Source organism: Misgurnus anguillicaudatus, chromosome 5, assembly GCF_027580225.2.
Source record: "Misgurnus anguillicaudatus chromosome 5, ASM2758022v2, whole genome shotgun sequence".
NCBI lineage: Eukaryota > Metazoa > Chordata > Actinopteri > Cypriniformes > Cobitidae > Misgurnus > Misgurnus anguillicaudatus.
In genome coordinates this window covers 33,874,868-33,902,259 of record NC_073341.2, presented here as the reverse complement: position 1 = coordinate 33,902,259, position 27,392 = coordinate 33,874,868, and the positions used below count along the sequence as shown (strand labels likewise).

The following is a 27,392-nucleotide window of genomic DNA, read 5'->3' as shown; positions in this document are numbered from 1 at the left end:
CAAGACATTGGTGTAATATCTTTACTTTTATTTATGTTTTTTAGAAGACAGATATTATATCTGCACATCTTTTGGGGGCGGGGCTAACATTTGGCCCAGGGATGTTGTATATCCTGATTCAGATTGGTATATCATACCGCATGCAACCACGTTTCCATGGCAAATATATTCTCGGGTCACGTATGGCTGTTGGAATCTGGTCTCTCATCAGCATCATTACATGTATCCTTTAATCTGTGCAATCTTCAATATGATCATTTTTGTGTTCCTGGAGCTCAAGCATGGTAGAGCATTGCATTAGCAGCACAAAAGTCATAGGTTCGACTCCAGGGAACGCACATATTGATCAAATGTATGGTTTGAATGCAGGGGTTTTCAAACTGGGGTACAGGGACCTACAGAGTCTTTAGGACAGTGGTCTCCAACATGGTGCCCGCGGAGAGACTGTGAGTTGCCCGCCAAAGCACATTCATTAATAGCCTCAAGATTTATTTATTACATATTTTTCATATTAGCTTGGCTTTATTTATGTATGTTTACATTTTAAACAACGATAAAACATATTAACAAGTAAAACAAAAAATGTTTGTATAGACTATATAAAAAACTATTGTTTTATTCATCATTGTAGCACTTGCAAAAAGGTTGGAGACCCCTGATCTAAGGAGTTTCTCAGAAAATTTCAGCAAAAATGACCAAAATGTTTATGTTTCCTTTGTAACTTTATAATTGTGTTTTTTTTTCTTATTAAAGCCCCATTAATCTAACTCACTGGGGTTTGTTAGACAAAACAAGATTGATTGTCAAAGTTGCTGCAGTACAAATAAATTTTAATTGAAAATATTTCTCTTTTTAAGGAAAACTTTAAAGTGTTTAGTTACATATAAAATATATATAAATTGATATATATTTTAGGAAGGGGGTCCTTCATATCTATTGGGGGTGACTTGATTGCACTTTAAGTCACTATTGATGAATGCATCTGCTATAGATGCAAATATAAAAAATACTTGCATTTAGATCTGGAAAAAAATATTTAAAATATTAATAAAAAATATAATTGAAAATAATTGAATTATTATATTAAATACAATTAAAATATTTAAGATTCTGCACAATTTTCAAGTCTTTTGCACCGCACTTTGTGAATATTACAAAAAATGTTAAAAGACAATACAGTATTTTACTCAAAAATGGATCATGTTAATCGCATCATTTTAACAAATTAAAGTTTAAACATTTAGAAATGACAATGTATTTATAAATAGTCCTGTTGTGGCAGTAATTCTTTGACTAAATGTAAGTATCCATATCCTCGGTGTTAATGTATGATGCCTTGCCTGATGTTGATGTGGCCAAGAAAGTACACTGGCAGCCCGGAGAAAATGTAAGACAGTAATATACTTCATCTTCAAGCTGTACTGCATACTTCTGCACCCAAATATGAAAATTCATGTACTTACCCTAATGTTGTTCAAAATCTCTCTTTATTCTTATGAACACAACACAAGATATTTTGATAAGTTATTGTAAGCACACAGTTGATCGTACCCATTTAAATGGACAAAAATGAAACTAATGTCATTAATGACTCACCCTCATGTCATTCCAAACTTGCAAGACCTTCGTTCATCTTCATAAAACAGTTTAAGATGTTTTATATTTAGTTCAAGAGCTTGTTGACCCTTCATTGAAATTCTATGTACGGTATACTGTCCATGTCCAGAAAGGTAATAAAAACATCATCAAAGTAGTCCATGTGACGTCGGTGGGTCAGTTGAAATGTGTTGAAGCAGCGAAAATACATTTTGGTCTCAAGGTAACAAAAATTACGACTTTGTTCAGCATTGTCTTCTCTTTAGCGTCTGTTGTGAATGCGAGTACACAGTGAAGCTGTTGACGTACGACGCTGCTGACATGTTATCCTCAGACATGTTTGTGAAGATTTTTTTTTTCAAACTTACAGTGTGCGTCTCCCTCAGACTGTAAACGAAGCTCAGGTGCACACAAAAAAACAGCCGGGGCGCACCAGATAACACGTCAGCAGCGTCACTGCAGTCTCGTGCACGCGGTTCACAACAGACCCGGAAAAGAAGACAACGCCGAAGTCGCAATTCTTTTATTTTTAGACCAAAATGGTTCTTTCGAAGCTTCAATACATTCTAACTGACCCACTGATGTGACATGGACTACTTTGATGATATTTTATTACCTTTCTGGACATGGACAGTATACCGTACGTAGATTTACAATGAAGGGTCAAAAAGCTCTCGGACTAAATATAAAACATCAACTGTGTTTCGAAGATGAACGGAGGTCTTACAAGTTTGAAATGACATGAGGGCGAGTCATTTATGACATTATTTTCATTTTTGGGTGAACTATCCCTTTAAGTATTTGTTTTTCCTACTATGGAAGTCAATGGGTACCGACCGTCAACTGTGATACATTTTTAGTAGGTAGTGTACAGAATATAGTACAGTATGGAGTACACTAGTATTACTTCTCTATATGGTTTGTAGCTGTTGCCATTGATAACAGGTGTCTGCATTTGTGTTGTAGGGTTTCATAGCTCATCTTGCAAGTGCTGTATCTGAATGGTCTCTGGCATTCTCCTTCATCAGCTTCTTCCTCACTTACATACCAGATTTCCAGGTACAGTGTTTTGCTGTAGCGAAGTGTTGCATTAGCAGTGCTAAAGGTCCCAGTGTACACACATACCGATAAAAACACATTGGATAAGTGTTTGCCAGATGAATAAATGTAAAAAGTTTAAGTAAAATGTAATCTTTACAGTGCATGTACATTTTTTATCTTAACAAACATCCTCTTTTTTGAGCAGAAAATTAATCTGCGGGTTCAGACAATTCTTCAAAGTAACCGTCTTCATGACTATCCTGACTATGAAGGGAGAGACTGCATGCAACACGATGAACGCTCACCCCTATTGGCAGGTGCCGTATGAAAAACTCTGCCCCCTAGTGTCACACATCAAACACTGCAGTGGATATTCAGTTCATCCTCTCACAAATCTGAATACTCCAGGACTGGAAAAATGCATTTGTATGTGAGGCCTTAAATTTTGGTAAGGCTTGTGTACTTGTGTAATGTTAACCACAAATTAACCAGTTTTTGTAAGTCTTTTAATATTGTAAAAAACATTCTGACATCATTCAGTGCTTTTACAGTCATTTGCGAAATGTCAATAAGATGAAATGTTTCTTTATAAGATGGACATACATTTCTTTAATTTAGCATGTTTCCTGTGGCTCAGCTTACGGTCAAAATCTACTTAAAGCTTCAAGCTGAAACCGATCTAACATACATTAAATACAGCAGCTTATTACACAAATACCCCAACACCCATTAAGACCCAAACACAAAGACGACAGCAGTAAAACCATAAATAAAAAACATTACAATCTTTACACTACTACTTGATTTATTTCACAGCGGATTTACAATCAGACGTTTGGTGAGTCTTTCAGCTAATGTTTCTTTGCTTTCTCTTGCATCTTTTTCTGGTATTCTGCAATCTTTTTCTCAAAAAATCCTAAAGAAGAGATTAACACTACTGTTAAAATCTATTAAGAAACATTGTTTTGTACATTACGTCAAAAGGGGCGTGTCTTACCTGTGCCGTCCTGAGAGGCGGGTCTCTGCTCAACCTCCTGTACGAAAAGGTCGAACATCTGTGTCTGTACAAACTTCTTTACAAATCGCCGTGTGCTCTTAGATTCGATGGCTTTACAGAAATTCCTCTGCTGGAACTCGCCTCGCTTGTCCTTTTCGCTCCGCACGATGTACTTGGCAAAGTGGCCAACAGTTTTAATAAAGAAGGGTAAAAAGGCTTCTGGGACGACTTGGTTCAATTCCTCAAGACCTACGATGATAATAAAGCACACATTATAATATACAGTTGCTTCTTCAATGTTACTCTACATTTGTCGAAAATGGCATATGCAATATAACAGCACATCTCTAAAGAGACATGTAAGGCTTTAATAAAGGAAAACACCACCGTTTTTCAATATTTTACTATGTTCTTACCTCAACCCAGACGAATGAACACATACCCTTCTTTTTTTAATGCATGCACTTATCTTTGTACAGCGCGTCATGAATGTGTTAGCATTTAGCCTAGCCCCATTCATTCCTTAGGATCCAAACAGGGATGAATTTAGAAGCCACCAAACACTTCAATGTTTTCCTTATTTAAAGACTGTTACATGAGTAGTTACACTAGTAAGTATGGTGGCACAAAATAAAACTTTTGTTTGGATCCATAGGAATGAATGGGGCTAGGCTAAATGCTAACACATTCAAGAAGCTCTGTACAAAGATTAAAAGTGCACGCATTGAAAAAAGACGGGTATGTATTCATTCATGTAAGTTGAGGTAAAAACATAGTAAAACATTGAAAACGGTGGTGCTGTCCCTCAAGACCAGTTATGCGAAATACTTTCTTTTTAAATTCTCTAACTTGTCTTAGCAAATACCACGACCACAAAAAACCTTAGGCAACATTGCTTACTTGATTTGTCATTTTTGGCACCAAGTGCCTGCCTGATTTCCTCTTTCAGTTTGTGCGGTAATATTGTGTCCTCATCGCCCATCTATTTGAAAAAAGCATCATTACCTTACAAATTACTAAATAAACATAAAAAAAATGTTTCTTATGTTATGCACATGAATGGCTTAACTTACACACTTAATAAATGTCTTCTTTCGTCCCTCTGATAAGTCAACAATAAGTACCTGCGCGTGAGTAGATGAATTTAATAATGAGATTAGTGTGACAGGCTTTATCCTAGTCCCAGAATAAAATGCATGTTTGAGCCGCCTTAATTTAAAAACAACTTGCCCTCACTGCAAAAAATGACTTTCTTACAATTTAAAAAATTATTTTCAAGAAAAGAAATTCTTAGTATTTTTGTCTTGTTTTCAGTAAAAACATCCAAAAATTCCCAAATCAAGATGCCCCCTCTTGAGGAGCAAAAGGACCCAAGAAAATAAGTCTAGTTTTTAGACCAAAAATATCATATTGAAGTGATTTTGCGCACAAAACAAGCAAAAAAATCTGCCAATGGGGTAAGCAAAAAAATCTTGAACATTTTTCTTAAACACTAAATTCAAGAAAAATCTGCTTACCCCATTAGCAGATTTCTTTTGCTTATTCCCCGCACAAAATCACCTCAATTTAACATTTTTGGTCTAAAAACTAGTCTTTTTTCCTCATCAAGAAAAAGCATCTTAATTTAAGAATTTTTAGATAGTATTTTTGTCTTGTTTTCAGTAAAAATAACATAGCAGTACGATCGTTTTGTCTCAAGATGTGCAGCAGTATTGATTTTTGTAAGGTTTGTTTGTAAAAACTACTAGGGGTGTCAACAATAATCGATTCGGCGATGCATATATTAATATTAATATATTAATATAACTAAGTCCTGTATTAATCTAAACCCTGTCCATAGTGCTTGTAATGTTTTAACAGTGTTAAAAGGCATTGACCTCGGTCTGGTCAGTGGCGTATTCTGCGAGGCGTTTCTGGACACCCAGTAGGTATGGTGTAGGTGCCATGACCACATCGATCAGGATCTCGGGAACGATGGAAATGAGCGTGTGCTGCCAGATGAACGGATATAAGAGGACAGCCACAGCATGGATTACCTGAGATAATGTGCTAGAGAGACAAACAGGAAGAAAAATCACAGATGAGATCACTTTAACATCTCAGTTATTTCTCCTAGACTTGAGTGACATTAAATGGAGAGCAAATGAAAACAAAACACAAAAATTAAGAGTTTTAGATGACATCTCAACAATGTCATGAACTGAGCTGAGTTTTCGCCAAGTCTGCAGTCATATGTCAATATTATTGACTTAACATTTTTCATGAACTTTACCCTATATATCGTCGCTGCCCGATGAAACTCACATATGTCCAAAACAGCTACTTTTCAGGAAGTGAAAAAAACACTGTATATCAAAAGCAGTTAAATGTAGCTTTGTCATACTTTGTACGGCATCTTTACATGTAACCATATTCTTGCCAGTGTAAACATTTGACCAAAATTGAGTTTAAATGGACATACGTGCATATTATACTGTAATGGTGGTCGATACGCGTTCTTCTGATCATTAATTAGAATGCCCAAGTCGTGTTTCATATTGACAGATGAATACGCTCAGTTTATTAAATAGCCTACGTCTTGGTTTATTAAATACGCTTACTTTATTTAATATTAATTATAAGTGTATTAAATGTCTCTTGCAAGCTATGAAGGGACAATGAATCAATACACTGACATGGTAATGCTAGACAGCAGGGGCATCATTTGTGATGAAAAGTGGTGGGGACAAAAGATCAGATAAAAAACATTATTGAATGATGGGAAAAATATTGAATAACGGCGCATCAAAAATGGGCATAGCGTAGGCTAGTCAACAACAAGAAAATACTCAGCATAAAACCCTCAACAATGTCGACTGCACACATGTAACAGTCCCTCACCAAAAATGCAAAAGCACCATACCGTAGAAAACAGCAGCGCGTTTAATAAATGATTACATTACAAGAAAACACACCATAAGCATACAACGCAACATATGTGACCCTGGACCACAAAACCAGTCTTAAGCATCGCTTGATTTTTCAGAACATTTTAACCAAACGCCTTCAAAAAGCGGTGGGATGTCCCCAGCGTAAATAACACTATGCTAGACAGATACTTTGTTTGGACAGTCCTACCGTAATTTAGTCACTCCTAGACGTACGTCTGGCGTCAGGGGGAATGTTACCTCGATGAAGGAAAGATATTGTCTCACAGGCTATGTTTATTCGGCTATATCCAGTGCTGCGCTTCGATGAAAATTTTACGAGAGCGGCGAGACGCTTCACAGGCGGGAGATACACGGCGTGATTGACAGCTTTGACACCAAATAGATATACGTGAAAATCAGATGACATGATTTCACAACTTTTCATTGGCCATTTAGGTATGTGACGCATACTGTATACGGAAATGAACCTGGACATTCAATCCGTCAAAAAATCTAAAAATCGGCAAAATGGACATACATGGTTTTCATCGGACAGCGACGATATCCAGAGTATAAGTAAATGCCAAAATTTAAAGGACAACACCGTCGTTCTTCAACACTTTACCATGTTCCTACCTCAACCCGGACGAACCAACACATACCCATCCCCTTAAAATGCGCGCACTCAATCCCTGCACAGCGCTTCGTGAACGTGCCAGCATCCAGCCCAGCCCCATTCATTCCTATGGCTCCAAACAGGGATGAACCCAGAAGCAACCAAACACTTCCATGCTTTAAAGACTGTTACATGAATAGCTACATAAGTAAGCATGGTGGCACAAAATAAAACGTGGCGATTTTTTAAGCGGATAAAAATTGAAAAAATAAAAACATCATCACTCCTGACTACTCCCCCTCTCGCTCAAACTTCCGTCAATATTACTGTGCCCAAAGTCGAAGTGCTGCAAACTAAGTGCTCTTCCGCCATACAATAAAGTTCTCATTTTTTATCCGATTGATAAATCGCCACGTCTATTTTGTGTCATCATACTTACTCGTGTAACTACTCATCTTTAAATAGGGAAAACATGGAAGTGTTTGGTGGCCTCCAAATTGATCCCTGCCCGGATCCCAAGGAACGAATGGGGCCAGGCCAAATGCCAACACATTCAAGTCACGTTGTACAAAGATTAAGTGCATGCATTGAAAAAAGACAGGCATGTATTAATTCTTCCAAGTTGAGGTAAGAACATAATAAAATATTGAAAAACAGTGGTGTTTTCCTTTAACATGAACAAATCCTGAAGAAGTTTTGTTCATTGTTAGTTCATGTTAGCTAATGCATTAACTAATTGTTAACAAATTCAAACTATTGTAAAGTGTTACCCAGATTATTTTACCTATAAAGTAAAATACACATTAATTTAATGCATTACAACAATTCTCATTTGTTTGTATTTTAATTTCTCTTTTTTTTTACAAAAAAACTTCTGAAACTTAAATGAGAACTCAATCAAATGAAGTTATGAAAAAGCAACATGTTGAAAATGTCACAATAACTGTGTGTGTACAGTTTTGGCTTTACCTCTGAGGTTTAAAATAATACCCTCACAATTATACCGAAACCTTTTGAAACCACAGCTCGCTATTAATGTTCCACATGATGTTAGTCTTTAAATGATTGACACAGGTTAAGTTTTGGGGTAGTGGTTGGGTTTGGACATGGAAGATGTCATGTAGTTTGTCATTTGTTATTTTCGACAAGGTGTTTGTTTGAGAGTTCAGTTTAGCCACTAGCCAGACCATTAAACAAACAGAGACCGGAAGTTAACCGCGACAACACACATGCGTCCGATGAAACTATCTATAGCCTGATATAAAAAAGCCATGAGATGTCCTCACAAATATAATGAAATGATTGTGAGTTTTTGTGTTGCAGTACCTGAGCTCTTCGGCGATGAAGATGATTTTTCTCTCTAGTACTGTAGCGGCGAACACATCGAGCACCTCCTCGTCTGACAGGCAACTGAACAGTTTGCGAAAATCCACATGCTCCAACCAGGAGTCTGTCGGACGAGTTAAACTGATGATCTATAGATAGACAGACAGATATTTGAACATTAATAACAGCTTTAGCAGAGTATGATAAAATGCAAAAAATGACTTTCTTACTTAGTATTTTTGTCTTGTTTTCAGTAAAAATATCTAAAAATTCTCAAATTGGGATGTATTTTTTTGATGTGCAGAGTGACCTGGGAAAGTAGGTCTTGTTTTTAGACAAAAAATATCAACTTCAAGCAAATTAGTGCTTAAAACCAGCAAAAAAATCTGCCAATGTAATAAGAAAAATTTACTTGAAATAATTTTACTTTTTTTTCATAAATACTTAATTCAAGGTTTTTTTTCTTATTCCATTGTCAGATTTTTTTGCTTGTTTTAAGCACAAATTTGCTTAAATTTTATATGTTTTGTCTAAAAACTAGACCTACTTTCTTAGGTCATTTTGCTCATCAAGAAAATACATCTTAATTTAAGAATTTTTACTGAAAAACTTTGCAGTGTGAATGACTCCCCGTATGATATTCACTGCAAAAAAATGACTTTCTTACTCTGCAAAAAATGATTTTCAAGAAAAAAAATTCTTAGTATTTTTGTCTTGTTTTCAGTAAAAATATCTAAAAATTCTTAAATTAAGATGCTTTTTCTTAATGAGCAAAACGACCCAAGAAAATAAGTCTAGTTTTTAGACCAAAAATATCAAATTTAAGTGATTTTATGCATAAAACAGGCAAAAAAATCTGCCAATAGGTAAGCACATTTTTCTAAAAATTTTCTTGAATGTAGTGTTTAAGATAAATTTTTGGCTTACCCCATTGGCAGATTTTTTTTGCTTGTTTTATTCACAAAATCACTTAAATTTGATATTTTGGTCTAAAAACTAGACTTATTTTCTTGGGTTATTTTGCTTAATTTAAGAATTTTTAGATATTTTTACAGAAAACAAGACAAAAATACTAAAAACATTTTTTCTTGAAAATCATTTTTTGCAGTGTATTTTTAATTTTTTTTAAATTAAGATGTATTTTCTTGATGAGCAAAATGACCTAAGAAAATAAGGCTATAGTTTTTAGACAATAAATATCAAATTTAAGTGAATTTGTGCTTAAAACAAGCAAAAATATCTGCCAATGGTGTGTACTGCAAAATGACTTTTTTCTTAGTATTTTTGTCTTGTTTTCAGTAGAAATATCAAAAAATTCTTAAATTAAAATGCTTTTTTTGATGACCAAAATGACCTAGGAAAATAAGTCTAGTTTTTAGACTAAACATTTGTGAATTTGTGCTTAAAACAAGCAAAAAAATCTGCCAATGGAATAAGAAAGATTTTCTTGAAATAAGACAAAAATACTAAGAAAAAAGTCATTTTTTGCAGTGATGCAAATCAGTGCCATTGTCTCATCAGTCTCTTATTATAATAATCTGTCTTGGAGTTCTCCATCACTTTTTAGGGACGTTGGGGTCATACATGAACACAACGGTTGTGCACGTCTGTCATTGTGGACACTGCACAATGTTAAACGTGAATGCTATATATGTCAGTACATCTTGGAACATGGTTCACTTATCTGCAGTTAAATTGGGCAACTTGTCTTGTCTTACAGTTTCAGATACACAGTTACAAAGTACAGTACAGTATCTTTCCTAACACTGCTAGACTGCCTTCCAGCAGTGTGATATTATAATGTGAGGAATGTGATGATTGTTAAATGGATCATTACATAAAAAACTCTGGGAAGACATTCAAGCAGAACCGAGTCAAGTTCATACACAGCATAAAGGCGAGGCATACCTGCACGAAACCGTTCATCTCAGACCTTTTACCTGGAGGTACAGTATGAGCTCACTTCAAAATCCTTCTGCTCTGACAGAGATGAGGTGATGTGTGTTTGTGAACAGCGTGTCTGTGCATGTCTGTCTATTTTTTTGGTATTAGTAATAGATTATTTTACACCGCCTTGAATTTACTATCATTTCACTCTGTGGTTTTTAATTACTGGGTCAGCCTTTATTCTCTTCTGGGCTTTAACACCCAGATTTTGTTTCCTCTTCCTCTTGTTGTATTTCATGAGAAATCTTTGACTATCCAGTTCTTCCAAACTTGTTGTCATGTTTTACTGTTGACTCGAGTCGCTGTTAATGCAGTAAAAGGGAAAACAGCTGTTGGTTTGACCAGCACTGCATGTATTATTGTATACACATTGGTTGTGTAGCTAATCTAGCCAATACTTATAAGGGTCTCTTATAAATATTGCATTAGGATGTGTGATGGGTTTTTGTTAGGAAAACATTTATATTTTAAACTATAAACTACTGCCATGTGCGTTTATGAGAAAGTGACCAACATTACAAAACCCATCACTTAACCACAGACAACAGTTATTAACTGTATGGATTAGTTTTTGGCACTTTTTGGAGGTTTTAAAAAATGGTGCCATTATAAAGCTAAAAAGAGTCAGGGTATTATTTAATATAACTCAAGACTGTGCTTGGCTGAAAGAAGAAATTCATATACGCATAAAATGGCTTAAGAGTGAGTAAAATTTTTATTTTGAGGATTCGTTTTTGCTGGATGGGTGCACTTTTGGAGGCTTTAAAAAATGGGCACTATCTGATTCCATTATGAAGCTAAAAAGTGTCAGGGTATTATTTAATATAACTCAAGACTGTGCTTGGCTGAAAGAAGAAACTCATATATGCATAAAATGGCTTAAGAGTGAGTAAAATATGGGATAATTTTTATTTTGAGGATTCGTTTTTGCTGGATGGGTGCACTTTTGGAGGTTTTAAAAAATGGGGCACTATCTGATTCCATTATGAAGCTAAAAAGAATCAGGCTATTATTTAATATAACTCAAGACTGTGCTTGGCTGAAAGAAGAAATTCATATAAGCATAAAATGGCTTAAGAGTGAGTAAAATGTGGGATAATTTTTATTTTGAGTATTCATTTTGCTGGATGGGTGCACTTTTGGAGGTTTTAAATAATGGGTCCTAAAAACAGGCTGACGTCTTTCTTTGTTTTATGAAGTCCCTCCTTCAGAAACACGTGTACGAGATTGTGTAGTTTGTTTAGTGTGTTGTGTTCGACAGCAGCTTAGCTTAGCCAGAGCCGTTTGAGCTTAGCTGGCGACTAACGTATTCCTGTGGGCGGAGTTTAGTAAAAAAAAAACTCTTATTTTGACCTCATACAACTGGGAAGTAGAGGACAGTAGTCCAAACCGGCCGTTAGATGTAGGCTTTAAAAGGGAAATTCTGTTTAAGAAAACATATCGCTTGGCATTGAACTTTTAGCTTTATCATTTTACAGGTGTTATTAATGCTCTAACAGCAACATTACACACCAACTTAAGTTTGAAAAATGTGATCAGGAAAAACCGGACCCTTTGATATGACTCAGACTGTGCTTGGCTGAAAGAAGAAAGTCATATACACCTTAAATGGCTTGAGAGTGAATAAAATAAGGCCTAATTTTCATTTTGTGGATTCGTTTTTGCTGGATGGGTGCACTTTTGGAGGTTTAAAAATGGGGCACTATCGGATTCCATTATAAACCTAAAAGAGCCAGGATATTATTTAATATAACTCAGACTGCATTCGGCTGAAAAGACAAGAAGTCATATACACATTTGGCTAATTTTCATTCTGGGGTGAACTATTTCTTTAAAAAGATTGGTGTCTTTTGACAAAACATTCATATGACGACTAGATTTGAAATCCAGTGAGATTTAGCTGATTTCCCACTTTGTGGTTGTACTGATTATCTTATCAGATTGTCCTGTGGTGCGTGGTGTGCTAAGAGCGACTGAATCTTTTCAGAAGCACGTCCGGGCCGCTCCGATCGCAAATTGTAAATATTCAACATTTTAAATGTCATGACCACATGCGGCACACCACACACTATAGGAACAAAACTGTTAAATCATCGATTTTTTTGTCATCGCATTTTAAAAATCTTTAAGTGTGGCCCTAGCTTTAGCAGACACTTTAATCCAGAGACTTTCAAAGGTGAGAAAAAACTTCCTAGGAAGCAATAGTACGAATACGCATTTTACACTTACGCAAACCGCTTTTATCCAAAGCAACATACAGTGGTATACTTAAAGGTGGGCTGAGTACCAAAACACACTTGCAGCCAATCAGCAGTAAGGGGGATGTCTCCTAACCAACATCGTTGCCTGGGTTGCGTATGTTTGGGGCGAGTCTCTTTAAAAGAAGGTCCAGATTCTATTGGGTTAGGGCCGTGTTTGTTTAGGTGATTTCAAATGTCAACATTGGCTTTCAGAGATCATGCACCCCGCCTTTAAACATAAGGTATACATTTTAATCAGTATGTGTGTTCCGTGGGTTCAAACCGATGACCTTTTGCACTGCTAATGCTGTGTTTCTACCACTAAGCACATACGGTGGTATGAGATTGTATGAGAAGTACTAAACATAGTTACTTTTAGCTTACATTGACGGCATTTTAATATAAAATTATTTGTGTTTAATTAAAGAATGAAAGTCATTTTATTTTTAGGTGAACTATTCCATTCAAGAGAAATCTCTCAACATATCTGGCATCTGGTGCGATCTTCCCTAATACATTTGAAAATGTGTTTATCTATATTTCTTACCTCAGTTCCTCTTTCTGGAATGAAGCTCTTGATGTTAACAGTGTGTCCAGGAGCGGGAAACGCAGATTCTCTTAGACTCTGCATGAATGGATAGATCATTGCCATAGAGATTTTTCTCCGCTGCTCCACCTCATCAAAAATCTGAAATGTCAAGCAGACAAGTTGAACAATGCTGGAAACAAACGCAACACTGTTTGATTAAAGATAGAAAGCACTTTTCAGTAAACATACTGGGTTTTAATCTTCATGAGAAGTATTAAGCACAACCCTTTACTATATTAAAGGCGGGGTGCACGATTTTTGAGAAACGCTTTGGAAAAGGGAGTCGTGCCGAGTACCAAAACACACTTGTAGCAGTAAGAGGCGTGTTTGTTAAGGTGATTTTAAATATGAACATTGGCTTTCAGAGATCACGCACCCCGCCTTTAAGCAACAACTTTACAGAGACCCATATTTCCAAGGTCACATCGGCCTATCTTTCCTGTTTGTCCTAAACAAACAAACTCATTTCCAACAGTAAGAGAAGCTTCTAGCATAACAGTACCTGCACAAAGTTCAGTTCAAACAAGCAAAACGTTGACCAACAACTCCTACACTGCAAAAAATTATTTTCAAGAAAAAAAATTCTTCGTTTTTTATCTTGTTTTCGGTAAAAATATCTAAAAATTTTAAATTAAGATGCTTTTTCTTGATAAGCAAAACAACCCAAGAAAATAAGTGTAGTTTTTAGACCAAAAATATCTAATTTAAGTGATTTTGTGCATAAAACAAGCAAAAAAAATCTGCCAATGGGGTAAGCACATTTTTCTTGAATTGAAAGAAAAATTTTCACGATTTCTTGCTTACCCCATTGGCAGATTTTTTTGCATCATTAAATGTGATATTTTTGGTCTACAAACTAGACTTATTTTCTTGGGTCATTAGGCTCATCTTGAAAAAAACATCTTAATGTAAGAATTTTTAGATATTTTTTACTTAAAACAAGAAAAAAAATTGTTTCTTGAAAATAATTTTTTGCAGTGTAGGAAAAAAACTGTGCTTGTGTGTCTGCCATTTCACATAGATGTGATGTCTGTTTAAATACTGGGTGGTTATTTTTGCTATTTATAAAAGCCTACAATATATTAAAACAGGTTGTGTTGTCCAGACAGTGCATTTTTAATTTGTGTTAATGCTATCTGTGGCAAAAACAGCCTTAGTGGTTTTGATGCACAACAACACTGCCTGGCTTTTGTGGGCAGTGTGAATCCTTTGACCTATTCACATGGGCACCAAAAAAAAAAACGTTTATGATGGTAACAGTTTAGAAATGAAAAGCAGATAAATGACTGAAGTTTCACCTTGGAAAAAAGTCCAAAGCAGGCTACGTTACTGATGATACAGTACGCCTCAGGTGGACGAGCACCCTTCCCATCAGGCTGGGCAGGAAAACAGAAACGACAAGAGAATTAAGTTCCTTACAAACATAAATATTTACATTTCATATGAATATATTATATTCAAAATGTGAGTGATGCATGCAAAACTCATTGGATTGATGCTAAAGTGATGCGAGTGGTTGCTAGGGTGTTGCTATGTGGTGGCTAAGCTGTTTTGTTATGCATGTGCATGTGATTTGCTTTTTTTAATAAAATTAATTTTCAAGCAATGAACCGATTCAAAATTTACCAGCAGCCTCCTACAGTATCCGTTCTTCCGGGTTCCATCAACATCTGTAAGCACGAAAGAGAATGTTTCACTGTGAAGTAGAGAAAAAGAGAGAAAGAGAGAGATTTGGGGAAAGTGAAATATGGTAATATGGTGCGTTCACAGTGCATGCTGGGAAAATGACTTGTTTTTAATGGTCACAGTACCTGCGATATTCTGTTAATGGGGCCCAGTTAACACCTTCTGGAAAACAAAACAACGTAAGAGCCTTTAAAGTCTTCTCTTCCTCCTCCTTTTGAAATCGAACCATTCCGTCTTTCTGTTGTAGACAAAACAAGAAACAGATAGGATTGAGTTAATATTGCACTTGAGATGCATCAAAGGTATTAACATGACAAGATTGAGGACTTCTATTACTATGAATAGGAGACAATGCAACGCTCAATATGGCTGCTTTGGCAATGCAAGTCCCGCCTTCCAGTTAAAAGAACCAATCATCAATCGATAAAAACTGACAATGTTCTGGGGGGCCCTGTACAGGGTCGTGTAAGGCGCTGCCAACATGTGTGCATGTGGAGTTGACAAAACTTTGGAAAAAAAAAATTTGTACAATTTGAATTTAAAGGCACCCCACTTTTTTGAAAATAGGCTCATTTTCCAGCTCCCCTATTTGATTTTTACCGTTTTGGAATCCATTCAGCCGATTTCCGGGTCTGGCGGTACCACTTTTAGCATAGCTTAGAATAATCCATTGAATCTGATTAGACCATTAGCATCGCGCTAAAAAATAACCAAAGAGTTTCTAAATTTTTTCTATTTAAAACTTGACTCTTCTATAGTTACATCGTGTACTAAGACTGACAGAAAATTAAAAGTTGCGATTTTCAAGGCAGATATGGCTAGGAACTATACTCTTATTCTGGCGTAATAATCAAAGACTTTGCTGCCGTAACATGATTGCAGGATGCGCCATGATATTACGCAGCGCTCGAAAATAGTCCCCCTTGGTAATAGCAGGGGACTATTTTCGGGCGCTGCGTAATATTATTGCGCCTGCTGCAGCCATGTTACAGCAGCAAAGTGTTTGATTATTACGCCAAAATAAGAGTATAGTTCCTAGCCATATCGGCCTAGAAAATCACAACTTTTAATTTTCTGTCATTCTTAGTACACGATGTAACCACAAAAGAAACAAGTCATAATAGGAAAAATCGAAAACTCTTTGGTTATTTTTCAGCACGATGGTAATGGTCTAATCAGATTCAATGGACTATGCCAAGCTACGCCAAAAGTGGTAGCGACAGACCCGGAGATCAGCTAATAGATTCCTAAACAGTAAAAATCAAATGTTTAACTCTAGGGGAGCTGGACTATTTAAAAAAAGTTGTCTCTTTAAGTAACAAAAGTTATGGTACAGTTGATGTCAGGTCTAAGCAATATGTTGTTTAACTGTGATTTTAGCACATAATTTTAGGGATATCTGTCTTTTCCAGTTCAAGCAGATATGAATTTAGTCTTGCATGCCTGAAATAACTGCCCGGAGCAGTGGTTCTCAAAATGGGAGTTGGGCCCCCCGTGGGGGACATAAGATGGTCCCAGGGGGCCCCAGTTTTATGAAATGTTTTAAATTCTGTGCAATTAAACCTTAGAAAAATATGGCTACAACCAACAGCAATACATTATATAATTTAATGTTTCTCTAGTTAAAATTTTAAGTTTAATATCATGAATTTTAATTTAGGGGGATGCAAAGGGATGCCTGCTAGACAAGGGGGGCCCACACCAAAAGTTTGATGGTGTTGGTTGGCAACCTTTTTTGCCCACATCATTTTGGGTACCACACTATCTTACACTCAAAATGGGACATAAATAGGGTTAAAACTCAGCCGTTGGTTTAAATGAACCCAGAAAATGTTTATATTTGACCCAACAAAGGGTTAAAACAACCCAGCTTAGGTCAAATTACAACCTTAGGGGTTGGGTTCGTCTCTTTTTAAAATAACACAGCATTTTTTTGAGTGTTGTCTTTTACTATACATTTGTCATAAATATTTTGTGGTTTTTGATCTGAAGTTTCAAAGTATATGTCCTGAAGGCAAAATGTCTAAATACTTTAATAAATAGAAATGATTCCAACACTGTAATCCTTTCTAAAGAAAATAAAAATGCACTTTGCATGTGCCTGCATGTAGAGCACTTGGTCTGTCTGTATCACCTTAGGGAATTGGTAGATGATCTGTGGTTCATATGTCCCTTCTTTTGTCTTCTTGGGACTAACCACAACCAGATAGTCGAAGAAAAACTGCCCGGTTGTGTAGCGTTGCTCCTTGGTTTTTTCTTCTACGGTAGCAAGCTCTGGGCTATGGACATCTGGTTCCTTTAAAGTTCCTAGAAAAACACACACCCATATGATATGTTTGCCTCCTTTTAATAGTTTACTCAATAATGTCATTTCAAACCTGTATTACTTCTTATGTGACACCCAAACGGGGCATTTTAAAGAATTGTGCTAATTGCTTTTTCGAATGAATAAAGTTATGGGTTTGGAAAGGCATGAAATTCAGATTCTTTAACAATCTAAGTTTTCTCAAGAAGTATTAAACCACGTGGAGACTGATCCTCAAACAGGGAACCCAGCGCCCTCAACATGTACAAACAAATTCAACACTGAGCTCTTCTCTGCTTTTCTTTAACATTTTCTTCTCCGCCTGCTTTGACAGCCTCCCCCAACACGGAGCAAACAAAGCCGAAGGAATACCGTAAGTCTTGTTCTAGCTTGACTTATCTCACCATGGCAACCCTCAATTTGCCTTGAACAATGACTGCCGTTTAAAACTGAATAGGCAAGACATACACATGCAAATTCACTAACTTCCCTGTGACTTTATAAATGAGTCTTAAATAAAATGTTACATTGCATGCAAATCTTTTTTGAAGATCTTGAAAGTTTAAGCACCAACTAGTCTAAACTTCAACATTCTTTAGATGTTTGCCTTTAGTTCTCATGATGAAACTTGTTGTTGATTTATAAATAGTTATTATTTATGTTTTTACAGGTTAACAACTAAACCATGAAATAACTCCTACAGCAAAGTTAGGATATTTTCTCCAAAATTGTTTTGCATTTCATCAGAAACATGCTTTGGCACATAAAAGATACATGGTTAAATCTTTTTGATGCAATAGCATTTGAGTGAATTGGATAAACATGTAACGCAGCCAGATGTGTGTTTGTAAAAGCTGTTTTCTCACTGTCTTTGCTGATTTTCCCACGGAAGGACGAAAATATACTACTGAACCTCTTCATGGCTCCCATCTCTTGATCTTGATCTTCACCTGGAAGGAAGACACCTGTACAACAACAATACACAAGCAAAAATCTATTAAACAAAACTGCCACAACGTGTTCATAGAAATGCCCTTCAGAAAAAAACTTGACTACTTACATTTTTATAACCAAAGATATTAGATAGGTTGTATCTGTTTTGCATTGATATTTACATGTTTTGAACACAAATATTTCCCAATTGATCATTTCAGCTGTGAAAGTAACAGTAGTTTTTACAGAAGTCTTTCACGTGACGTAATTTGCTGTTTTCGTGTTTTTTACGAAACTCTGTCAGGAAAAGAAAGTTTATTGCTCAACCTGCATTGGTGTGTCATGTAAGTGCATTTCCAGCATGTCAAATAAAACATCAATATCCCTGATACAATATTGTCCGGTTACAACCAGTCAAACCAGCACCATAAACTGTTTATTTCATCTAACGTTAAGTCTTAGACGTTAAAATCGCGATGTTTTCTATTTTGGGGGAGTTAACTTAACGTTACGTCGATATAGGACACTGGCAATATTATAACGCAATACTTTCTCTCAGTTCAACTTCTCCAATGCATAATAACATAAATATATTAAAAATATTCCATAAATATGATTTAAAAGAGCACCGAAACTAAACTTACTCCGATGTTTTCTGGATTTTGTCTTTGTTCCTCTTCGTTTGACACCGGAAAGAGAAACTCCGTTCATTTTTGAGTCTGTTTGTGTAATTTTCCAAATACTGTAAATCAGAAGATCTAAAAACAGCCTTTCCCACGGACGCGCGAGATCACGGTATTGACTGGACGAGTGCGCGCAGCGTGTTAGGTGCCCATGTCCGATTCAGCAGCGAGTCGCTTTTTCGAAATGATTCTTTCGAGTGATTCGATTGAACCGAGCCAAGGGTGTTTAAGAATCAATCTTCAAGTTAAACCATAAGTTAAGAAGAAAACGTAATTGTCGAATTTACAAATGTTGTCTGTGAACATAAAATGTGGTTTACTTTACATCATAAATTAACATTATAATTATTTTTAGCTTTTATTATGAGTTTGTTTGCCTTAAATTATGTAACTGTTATCTAGAAACTAGTATATGCTCCAAAATGTTGAAATTTTGAAGATATAGCATATGGCATAAACATTAAAAACATTTTATGACATAATTCTGAACTTCTTCCCAGGCAGTGAGGTAAACAAAACCCTATTGGCTATTTTTAAAGGGGAGGGGCTATTTAATAAGCCCCGCCCTAACTTACTGTGTCAATATAATTATTTCTAACATTAAACAAAGTGGCACAGTTCAAGGTATTTTATTGTGTCTTTAAGTGACTCATTATTTTTACACTTATAAAATACAGTAATCTATTTCAAGGTGAATGCACTGAACATTTTTAGTCAGTTATATTGTCACTTCTTCATCTTAAAGGGGACATTTCACGAGACTTTTTTAAAAGGTCAAATAAATCTTTGGTGACCCCAGAGAACATATGTGAAATTTTAGCTCAAAATACCATGTAGATAATTTACCATAGCATGTTAAAATTCCCACTTTGTAGGTGTGAGCAAAAATGTGCCATTTTTTGGGTGTGTCACTTTAAATGCAAATGAGCTGATCTCTGCACTAAATGGAAGTGCCGTGGTTGGACAGTGCAGATTAAGTGGTGGTATTATCCCCTTCTGACATCACAAGGGGAGCCAAATTTCAATGACCTATTTTTTCACATGCTTGCAGAGAACGGTTTACCAAAACTAAGTTACTGGGTTGATCTTTATCACATTTGCAAGGTTGATAGAAGCACTGGGGACCCAATTATAGCACTTAAACCTGGAAAAAGTCAGATTTTCATGATATGTCCACTTTAAAGGAACAGGCGATGTTTGAAGCAATTTTCGAGCACCATTGACTACCATAGTAAATCTTTCTTACTATAGAAGTAAATGGTGCTTCTGCTTCCTGATTAATTACATCTTATTTCGTATTTAGCAAAAACTACCTAAAACTTATTGTACCACATATCAACAACAAGAAACATTATCTCATAATGTTTGTCAGATATTCAGACAAACAGTTTGTCCCTTTACTACTCATACTACCCAAAAAACATGCCCTGGTGGGAAATATGCCCGTTTCACTTCAGTAAACAGCAAAGGTTAAAATCCTACCTTTGCGGGTCTCATATCCTCCATCTGAGAAAGATCGTTTCTTGTCTATGTCTGTAACATCGTCGTCTTCTACTTGAGACCTTTCTGTTAACCGGAACAAAAACTTTAACAGTATACGCATCTCTCAGTTTACATACAAAGCAAAGTAAACTTTGATGGCTAATGTAAAGAAAGGTGTGTATAAACTGTGTGACTCACGTTCACGACGTTCACCTCTAAAAGAGGAAAATAATCGTCTCTTGAAATTACTTTCCCCTTCATCTTGTAAAGGTTTAGCTACAGAAGGAATTAGAAGTTGTTGACATAAATATACTGTACAACAAAATATACGATTCAAATTATTAATGTTAAAACATCATAATGTTACAATCCATTAAAATGTTTTAAGATTTACTTACTTTTTGTGCGCATAGAGTTAAAAGCCCAGGTTTTTCTGGGTGATGTCATGGTGGACCCTGTTTACAAAAAGCAAAGTCACTGTATTCAGTCATCAATATTCTCCTGGTTTGACATCGTACACACTTACTATGACAGGAAACTGTGTTTTGTCATCATTTTTGACTGAATAAAAAAATGTAAAGGCCTATTAGAGAGAGCTTAAGCTTGATGCTCATAAGACAATTGTATTTCTTCCCAGGAACAAGGTCAAAGTCCTCTGGTTCCTTTAAATATTAACCAAAATCTCTGTTATTAATAAGTCTGGTTTGAGTCCAGGGCACACCCATTACTTCAGGTGTACAGGGATCAAAAGAATGAACAATGTCGGATCTTTACTATTGTTATGTTGGTCAGTTCTGCCAATTGTATTTAAGTAAACAAACTGGCTTTACTTTCTGGCTTTTATCTTTAGCATAATCATAGACTGTTACAGATTGCTGTGACATTTCATATTGACTGTCATTTTGGCGTAAACATCACGTTTCACACTGCAACCCTTCACATACACTTTACATGTCAAGCCACCACAGGAAGTAACAGAAATTCAGTTGCTTTGTACCAGAAACATCAACGAATGTGTCACATGTGGTGAGAGCTTGCGGCTGAGACATCAGAGCTCACAGTCTTAACATTGCCAATACATTATCATGGTAATGTTTTGCATGAAATAAATATATTTAAAAAATGCCTATCCAGAGCATTAAGCTCCATGTTTATCTTCAGTGCTTTAAACAGGAATGTCTCCCATACGTTTACTGGCATGTTTTCGTGAAAGACGTGGTCATTAGTATATTCTTGGTCTTTTTATAGCTTACTGTATTCCCCACAGGACGAGCTCAGGTCAGGACTAGGTCTTCCTGTTGCCCCATTGACTTCATCTCAGCAGTTATGTGGGAATATTTCGAGGATGCACTTTATGACTTTTGCATGTTCCAGTCGTTCTAATCTGGTAAAGATTCGGAGCTAAATTCATCTTACTGTAGATCCAGACGGGTGCATTGATGTTGATGGGGTTTTTAAGCGCGAAGTTAAAGGGGACATTTCACAAGACTTTTTAAAGATGTAAAATACATCCTTGGTGCCTCCAGAGTAAAACAGCTAATATATTATAGCATCTTAAAATTTCCACTTTGTAGGTCCGAGAAAAAATGTGTAATTTTCGGGTGTGTCCTTTAAAATGCAAACGAGCGGATGAAATGCAAACACTGATCACAAAGATGGTGGTTTGTTGAATTAAAACTTAAATGTGCTGTCAGTTATTTTTGCTTTCTCTCTTCACTAAATGGCAGTGCCGTGGTTGGATAGCGCAGAATAAGGGGCGGTATTATCCCCTTCTGACATCACAAGGGGAGCCAAATTTTAATGACCTATTTTTTCACATGCTTACAGAGAATGGTTTATCAAAACTAAGTTACTGGGTTGTTCTTTTTTTTACATTTTCTGGATTGATAGAAGCACTGGGGACCCAATCATAGCACTTAAACATGAAAAAAGTCTAATTTGCATGATATGTCCCCTTTAAACTCGAGATGGTCAATTATAAGACAGTGGTCATCAAATACAAATGCAATAGAGAATATATAAAAGTGCCCAAGAGTATGACATACAGCAAAAAATAAATTTCTCTGGGCCAAATATATTTTTTAAATATATGATAGATACATTTTGTAGAAACTGAATAAAATATATTTTTGAATTTTAAAATATATTTAGTTTTAACCTTCATATGAAGAGTTTGGTCCAAAATGAGATAACCCCGTTTTTAAAAATTTTCAAAAGTTGCGTTTTTTGATTGTGCATTCCACTAAATATCAATCAAACTGTAGTTGGTTTGTTTTGATTTAAATAATAATAATAAAAAATACAGCTAAGTAGCACAATAAAACACAATAAAAACATAATAACATGATAATAAACGTGTTTTGACAAAAATTTTATCTCGTTTCAGAACTAAACTCTTCATATACTCTCAGAAATAAAGGTACATGAAGGTACAAAAGTTGTCACTGGGACAGTACCTTTAAAAAGTTTTGTATCTAGGTACATATTGGTACCTCTAAAGCCTGGGATACACTGCACGATTTTTGGCTGTCCCAGACGAAAGATTGCCATCTTGCGTCCAAAGATAGCCTACGATAGTTTTCTGACAGTGTCAGAATTTCAGCATTATCAACGCACAGTGTGTTTGCTCTTACGGCCTCTGTACTGGTATTTGTTTACCACTAGCCCATGCTGGTGACGTTGCGATAACGTGTGACACAGCCGTCGAAGCCTCCGTGTCATCATCGTACAGTCTACATGCTTGTCGTACCCAAGTTTAAACGATCCATGTCACACAGTGTGATAAGGTTATGATCTTATAGGATTGCAAAATCCTGCAGTGTATTCCAGGCTTAAGGTACACGCTGGTACCTTAAAGGTACATACTGGTTCCTCCATATCTGTACATAAAAGGTACCATCCCAGTGAAAAAAAAAAGGTACAACTTTTGTTATAAACTAAAAGTGAATTTCAGCAAGCAAAAACATTGCTAATCTTAAAATAGCCATACATTTAGGCTAATAAAAGCAAATATGTTACATAATGTTACATTATGCTTTTTGCATATTGTAATTTGTGTGTGTGTGTGTGTGTGTGTGTGTGTGTGTGTGTGTGTGGATATGCAGATGGGTGTTTTATTATCAGATATCTGTTTAAAAATGTTAGGTTTAAACAGATTATATTTCAATTGAAACATATGAAAGGCAAAACATTTTTAAAATGCTTTCAAAATTATAAACAAAAAATTGTCAAAAATATATTGGTAGAAAATATATTTACGTAATAGATTCCCAAAATATATTTTTGCTAATATATTTTTTGGCAATTTATTGCATATTTTGAAATATTTTTCGAAACTATATTTTTTCGCTGTATGGAAGCTGTATGCTGTACTTGAGGTGAATTGCAACCAACAGCTCAGTCCACACCTCACCCCTCCCTTTCGAAACACAATGAGAATCTATGGAAGCCGCCACAGGACAAACATGTCATTGTCTGAAACAACAAAACAAGAGCTATAGACCAGTTTGTCCATTTAGGGCTACTGTACAGCGTGTACAAATAACAAGGTGCTATGAGACACAGCCATCTTTTAACCGTATACATACTGGGAACCATATAAAGATGGTTTACGGCAGAGTCTCTAACATCATCACCTAGCGGCCATCTTACCACAGGCAGCTCGCTCACTCATAGCATTGAGTTTTAATGGTGCAGGTTCTTTTAAATGACCATAACTTGCTCAGTTTTCTACCAATTTTCAAACTGTTTGATTTTTTACAAATGTTATTAACGTGGCTATAATTCTAGATGCTTTAACATGTTTCATGATTTTTTTTTGTATAAGTATGCAGTGTCATAGGTACATCTTTGATGTTTATAACAAACCAAACCGTTTGAAAATCGGTAGAAAATGAAGCAAGTTATGGTCATTTAAGTGAGCGAGCTGCCTGTGGTAAGATGGCCACCAAATGCGGACGTTCCACTCAATTGGCCAGCAGCATGTGAGACATCTAGCCTTCCCTGCTGAAAAAAAAAACAATAAAACCATTACAGAAAATTCTAATGGTTTCCATTAAAATACCTATAGGAACCATTAGCTTTTACCATTAAAACCACTACACTGTAGTGTGTTTTGGGCCATATTCCATTAAAACCAATAACCAATAGAACCAATACATACCATTAGAGACCAAACAAAACCAATACACTGTAGTGTATTTTGGGCCATATTCCATTAGAACCAATAAAATTCCCAAACAACCAACAGAATTTCGGTGTTTATTTTTTTAGCAGGGTTTATACATATCTATGCTGGGAACTATATTCTCAGAAGGCGAAGCACTGCTACTTGGGCGGAGTGTCTCGTATGACCTTGTTATTTGTACACGCTGTGACTATACAGTCACAACATAGAAATAGGAAAATGTTGGGATTATTTTGTCACTTATTGGGAGCAGTAAGCTAGCTGGAGCCATTTACTTCAAGTCTTTGTGCTAAGCTAGGCTAGCGGTGGGTGTTTCAGCGGAGTTGCGGGATGCACCGAGATGAAAAAGGTATGTATGAACTTATCTAACTCTGGGGGATACGGTGAATAAGCTAAAAGTCGGACATAATGATTTCTTTAATGAATAAATAAAAAAGTGACAAAAGATCAAATAAATTTTTTATTTTTCTATGAAATATGACCCGTAGATGTTCTTCAGGCCTATCGTTTTAATGACATTCAAAATTGTCCCCATTATCACATACTGAGAGAAATACATATAGACCGACAGAGACAAACAGACAGACAGTGGGAACCAAAGAGAACTCCCCGCCCCAGACATCCATCAATCATTGACTTGTCCATTTATTCACCCACTCGTTCTGTCATTCTCTCTCTCTCATTACTCCAAATGAAAAGTCACAAAGTTTAACAACTACATCATTCATTCATTTTTAAATGCGGTGTGACTAAACTGCACAACTGTTTTGGCTTTCTTTTGAGCCTAAATCACTGTTCCTCAGTGGTGTACTCTTTTGTCCGATTGTTCGTCTTTATCAAAATAAGTCATATGAATGACATAGAGAATAAAGGGATCAAATAATTGGTATTGTTGACTCTTGAATAACTCAAAAGAATGTAAGCCTCTTTAAAGAGATTTAAAGAGGGTTTAGCAAACAGATGTTCCTGCATGTTTCCTACACCCAAAACAAACTCTGACCCCAATGAACATCAGCGTTTTCCTAGAAACCCCATTAACAACCAAAAGTACATATTTAACCACACTAGCGCTGACACAGATGTATGAAAGTTAAGACCTTCTCCCTTGAAGGGGCGAGCTGACCTAAATATAAGTTATACGTATAAGGAAATGGTCAGGATATAAGGTGACCATTTGGTTTTGCTTTGTACAGACTCTTTTGTGATGTGTTTTATTGTTTTTTGCACCATTTGAATCACCTGCAACTTATAGTAGTTGTATGTACGGAAGCAGCCTGTTAAAAAAGTTTTTAAACATAGGGGTAAATATCGGATATTTTTGGCTAAACTATCCTTTTCGTTTTACAATGCATGCAAGCAGATCTCCTAAAAGATGCCGTCAGTTTACTGTCAGTCAACAGACAAGCATCGACACGTGTACAGTACACACCTTTCTCTTCAAAGCAGGACGTTATGTAATGACAGTTTCCCTTTATACTGTACAGAAAGCTGCTATGAGCAGTGACTAAATAAAGTAAAAGTTAGTGAGTATGTGCAACATTTATAAACAGGCTTGTTTATAACTATCTTCACTTTTCAAAACACTTGTGTGAAGTTCCAGTAAAAGGACGTGATTCTTGCATCACATCCCAAAGAGTTATAAAGTAACCTGACAAGTAAATGTCAGTTTACAATACTCTCTTTCACCACAGGACTGGCCTGAAAGACGTTTTGAAATGACTTAAAATGTCATTTAGACCACTTCCCCAAACAATGGTAACACAACCAGGTGCTCTTGTTCTGGCACAAACATCATCGAGACCTCTAGATGGCAACATAGCACAGAAAATTAATATCTTTTTATGTCATTTGTAACATAACAATCTGGCATAATTTATTGAATATTATTAATAAATGTTCAGTACGCTTACAATAAATAAGCACCAACCCTAACGTGTTATGTCTTAAGGAAGTTAAGTGAGTTTGTGTTTTTTTCACTACAGGAAATGTAACCTAGCAGTGGGTTGCGTGTCACCAACATCTTGATTGTGTTTTGACAGTTGCATCAGTCACTTAACCCATTTCATAAAAATCGAGTCTTTTAATAAACTATAACTCACAAAAGACAAATATTTGGCTTTATTTTAATTAGCATGTGACATATTTGCATATATGTTCAAAAAATAGACTTAAAATAAAAGAACAATAATACTCACAAAGGTATTATTACAAATATCAGCTATAGATTTTTTTACTTGCAAAGTGACATCACTTTAAAAAGAGCAATTTAAAAGAGTTTGCTGTGCACCTGTTCGTCTTACATTCAACAAAAAATGTAATTTAAACTTCAGTATTTCCCTAACGTTTTGTGTTGTCAGCATCTTTACTTCTGTTTCAAACACAACTACAAAAAGTTGATTTCATAACAACAAAAGCATTCAACGAAGTAATGAAAGCAAAGAATGTGACTCAAGGACGGATGTCACTGGCATGTGGTCTGCACATGAAAATCTGTTTAAGGGTACTCACCACAAAGCCTCACAGTCACCCAGGTGCTCGATTAGGAACGTCTGCAAACTTTGGTTTGTCCTGGGAAAATATTTACCTCGCTGTAACAGTAAACAGATCCACGAGAGCAAGTTTGTCCCATTCCGGTCTACCTGATGAACCTGTTTCTTTTATTTACCATTTCCTGACCGATATGGAGCTACATTAGTCCACACCTCCACTGTATCAGTCACTCTGCATCTACGCTGTGTGTGTAACTATATTGATGTGTGAGAATTGAAATACTTTACAGCTTCTGCTTTCATTTTAAGGAAGTGTTCATGTAGTTCAACAGAAGAACTGAAGCTGAGTTTGCATACAGGATTCATA

At 35.9% G+C, this 27,392-nt stretch overlaps 2 protein-coding genes across 4 annotated transcripts in view; one reads left to right on the top strand and one right to left on the bottom strand.

Annotated features, from left to right (window-relative positions):
* Positions 1-3,133, top strand: part of dram2a (DNA-damage regulated autophagy modulator 2a) — a 10,303-nt gene extending 7,170 nt beyond the window's left edge. Inside the window, exons 4-7 of the mRNA XM_055167612.2 lie at positions 45-222; positions 1,305-1,387; positions 2,563-2,655; positions 2,843-3,133. Of these exons, the coding sequence (XP_055023587.2) occupies positions 45-222; positions 1,305-1,387; positions 2,563-2,655; positions 2,843-2,965 (477 nt within the window). The 3' untranslated portion in view covers positions 2,966-3,133. The remainder of the gene's footprint in view (positions 1-44; positions 223-1,304; positions 1,388-2,562; positions 2,656-2,842) is intronic.
* On the bottom strand, positions 3,127-27,392 carry dennd2da (DENN/MADD domain containing 2Da). 3 transcript variants are annotated; one of them, XM_055167609.2, is made up of 16 exons: positions 27,045-27,392; positions 20,749-20,805; positions 20,549-20,626; positions 20,351-20,434; positions 18,119-18,217; positions 17,082-17,254; positions 15,073-15,185; positions 14,888-14,957; positions 14,560-14,637; positions 13,220-13,360; positions 8,486-8,634; positions 5,512-5,683; positions 4,708-4,758; positions 4,535-4,616; positions 3,635-3,883; positions 3,127-3,553 (listed from the first exon to the last, which is right to left on the bottom strand). In XM_055167609.2, exons 2-16 carry the CDS (start codon positions 20,795-20,797, stop codon positions 3,489-3,491), a joined length of 1,653 nt encoding a protein of 550 aa, XP_055023584.1. In that variant the 5' UTR covers positions 20,798-20,805; positions 27,045-27,392; the 3' UTR covers positions 3,127-3,488. The 3 variants fall into 3 exon arrangements, with proteins under 3 accessions (XP_055023584.1, XP_073724165.1, XP_055023585.1); XM_073868064.1 differs by lacking the exon at positions 27,045-27,392 and having other exon boundaries at positions 20,749-21,003; XM_055167610.2 differs by lacking the exons at positions 20,351-20,434; positions 20,549-20,626; positions 20,749-20,805; positions 27,045-27,392 and adding an exon at positions 18,830-19,027.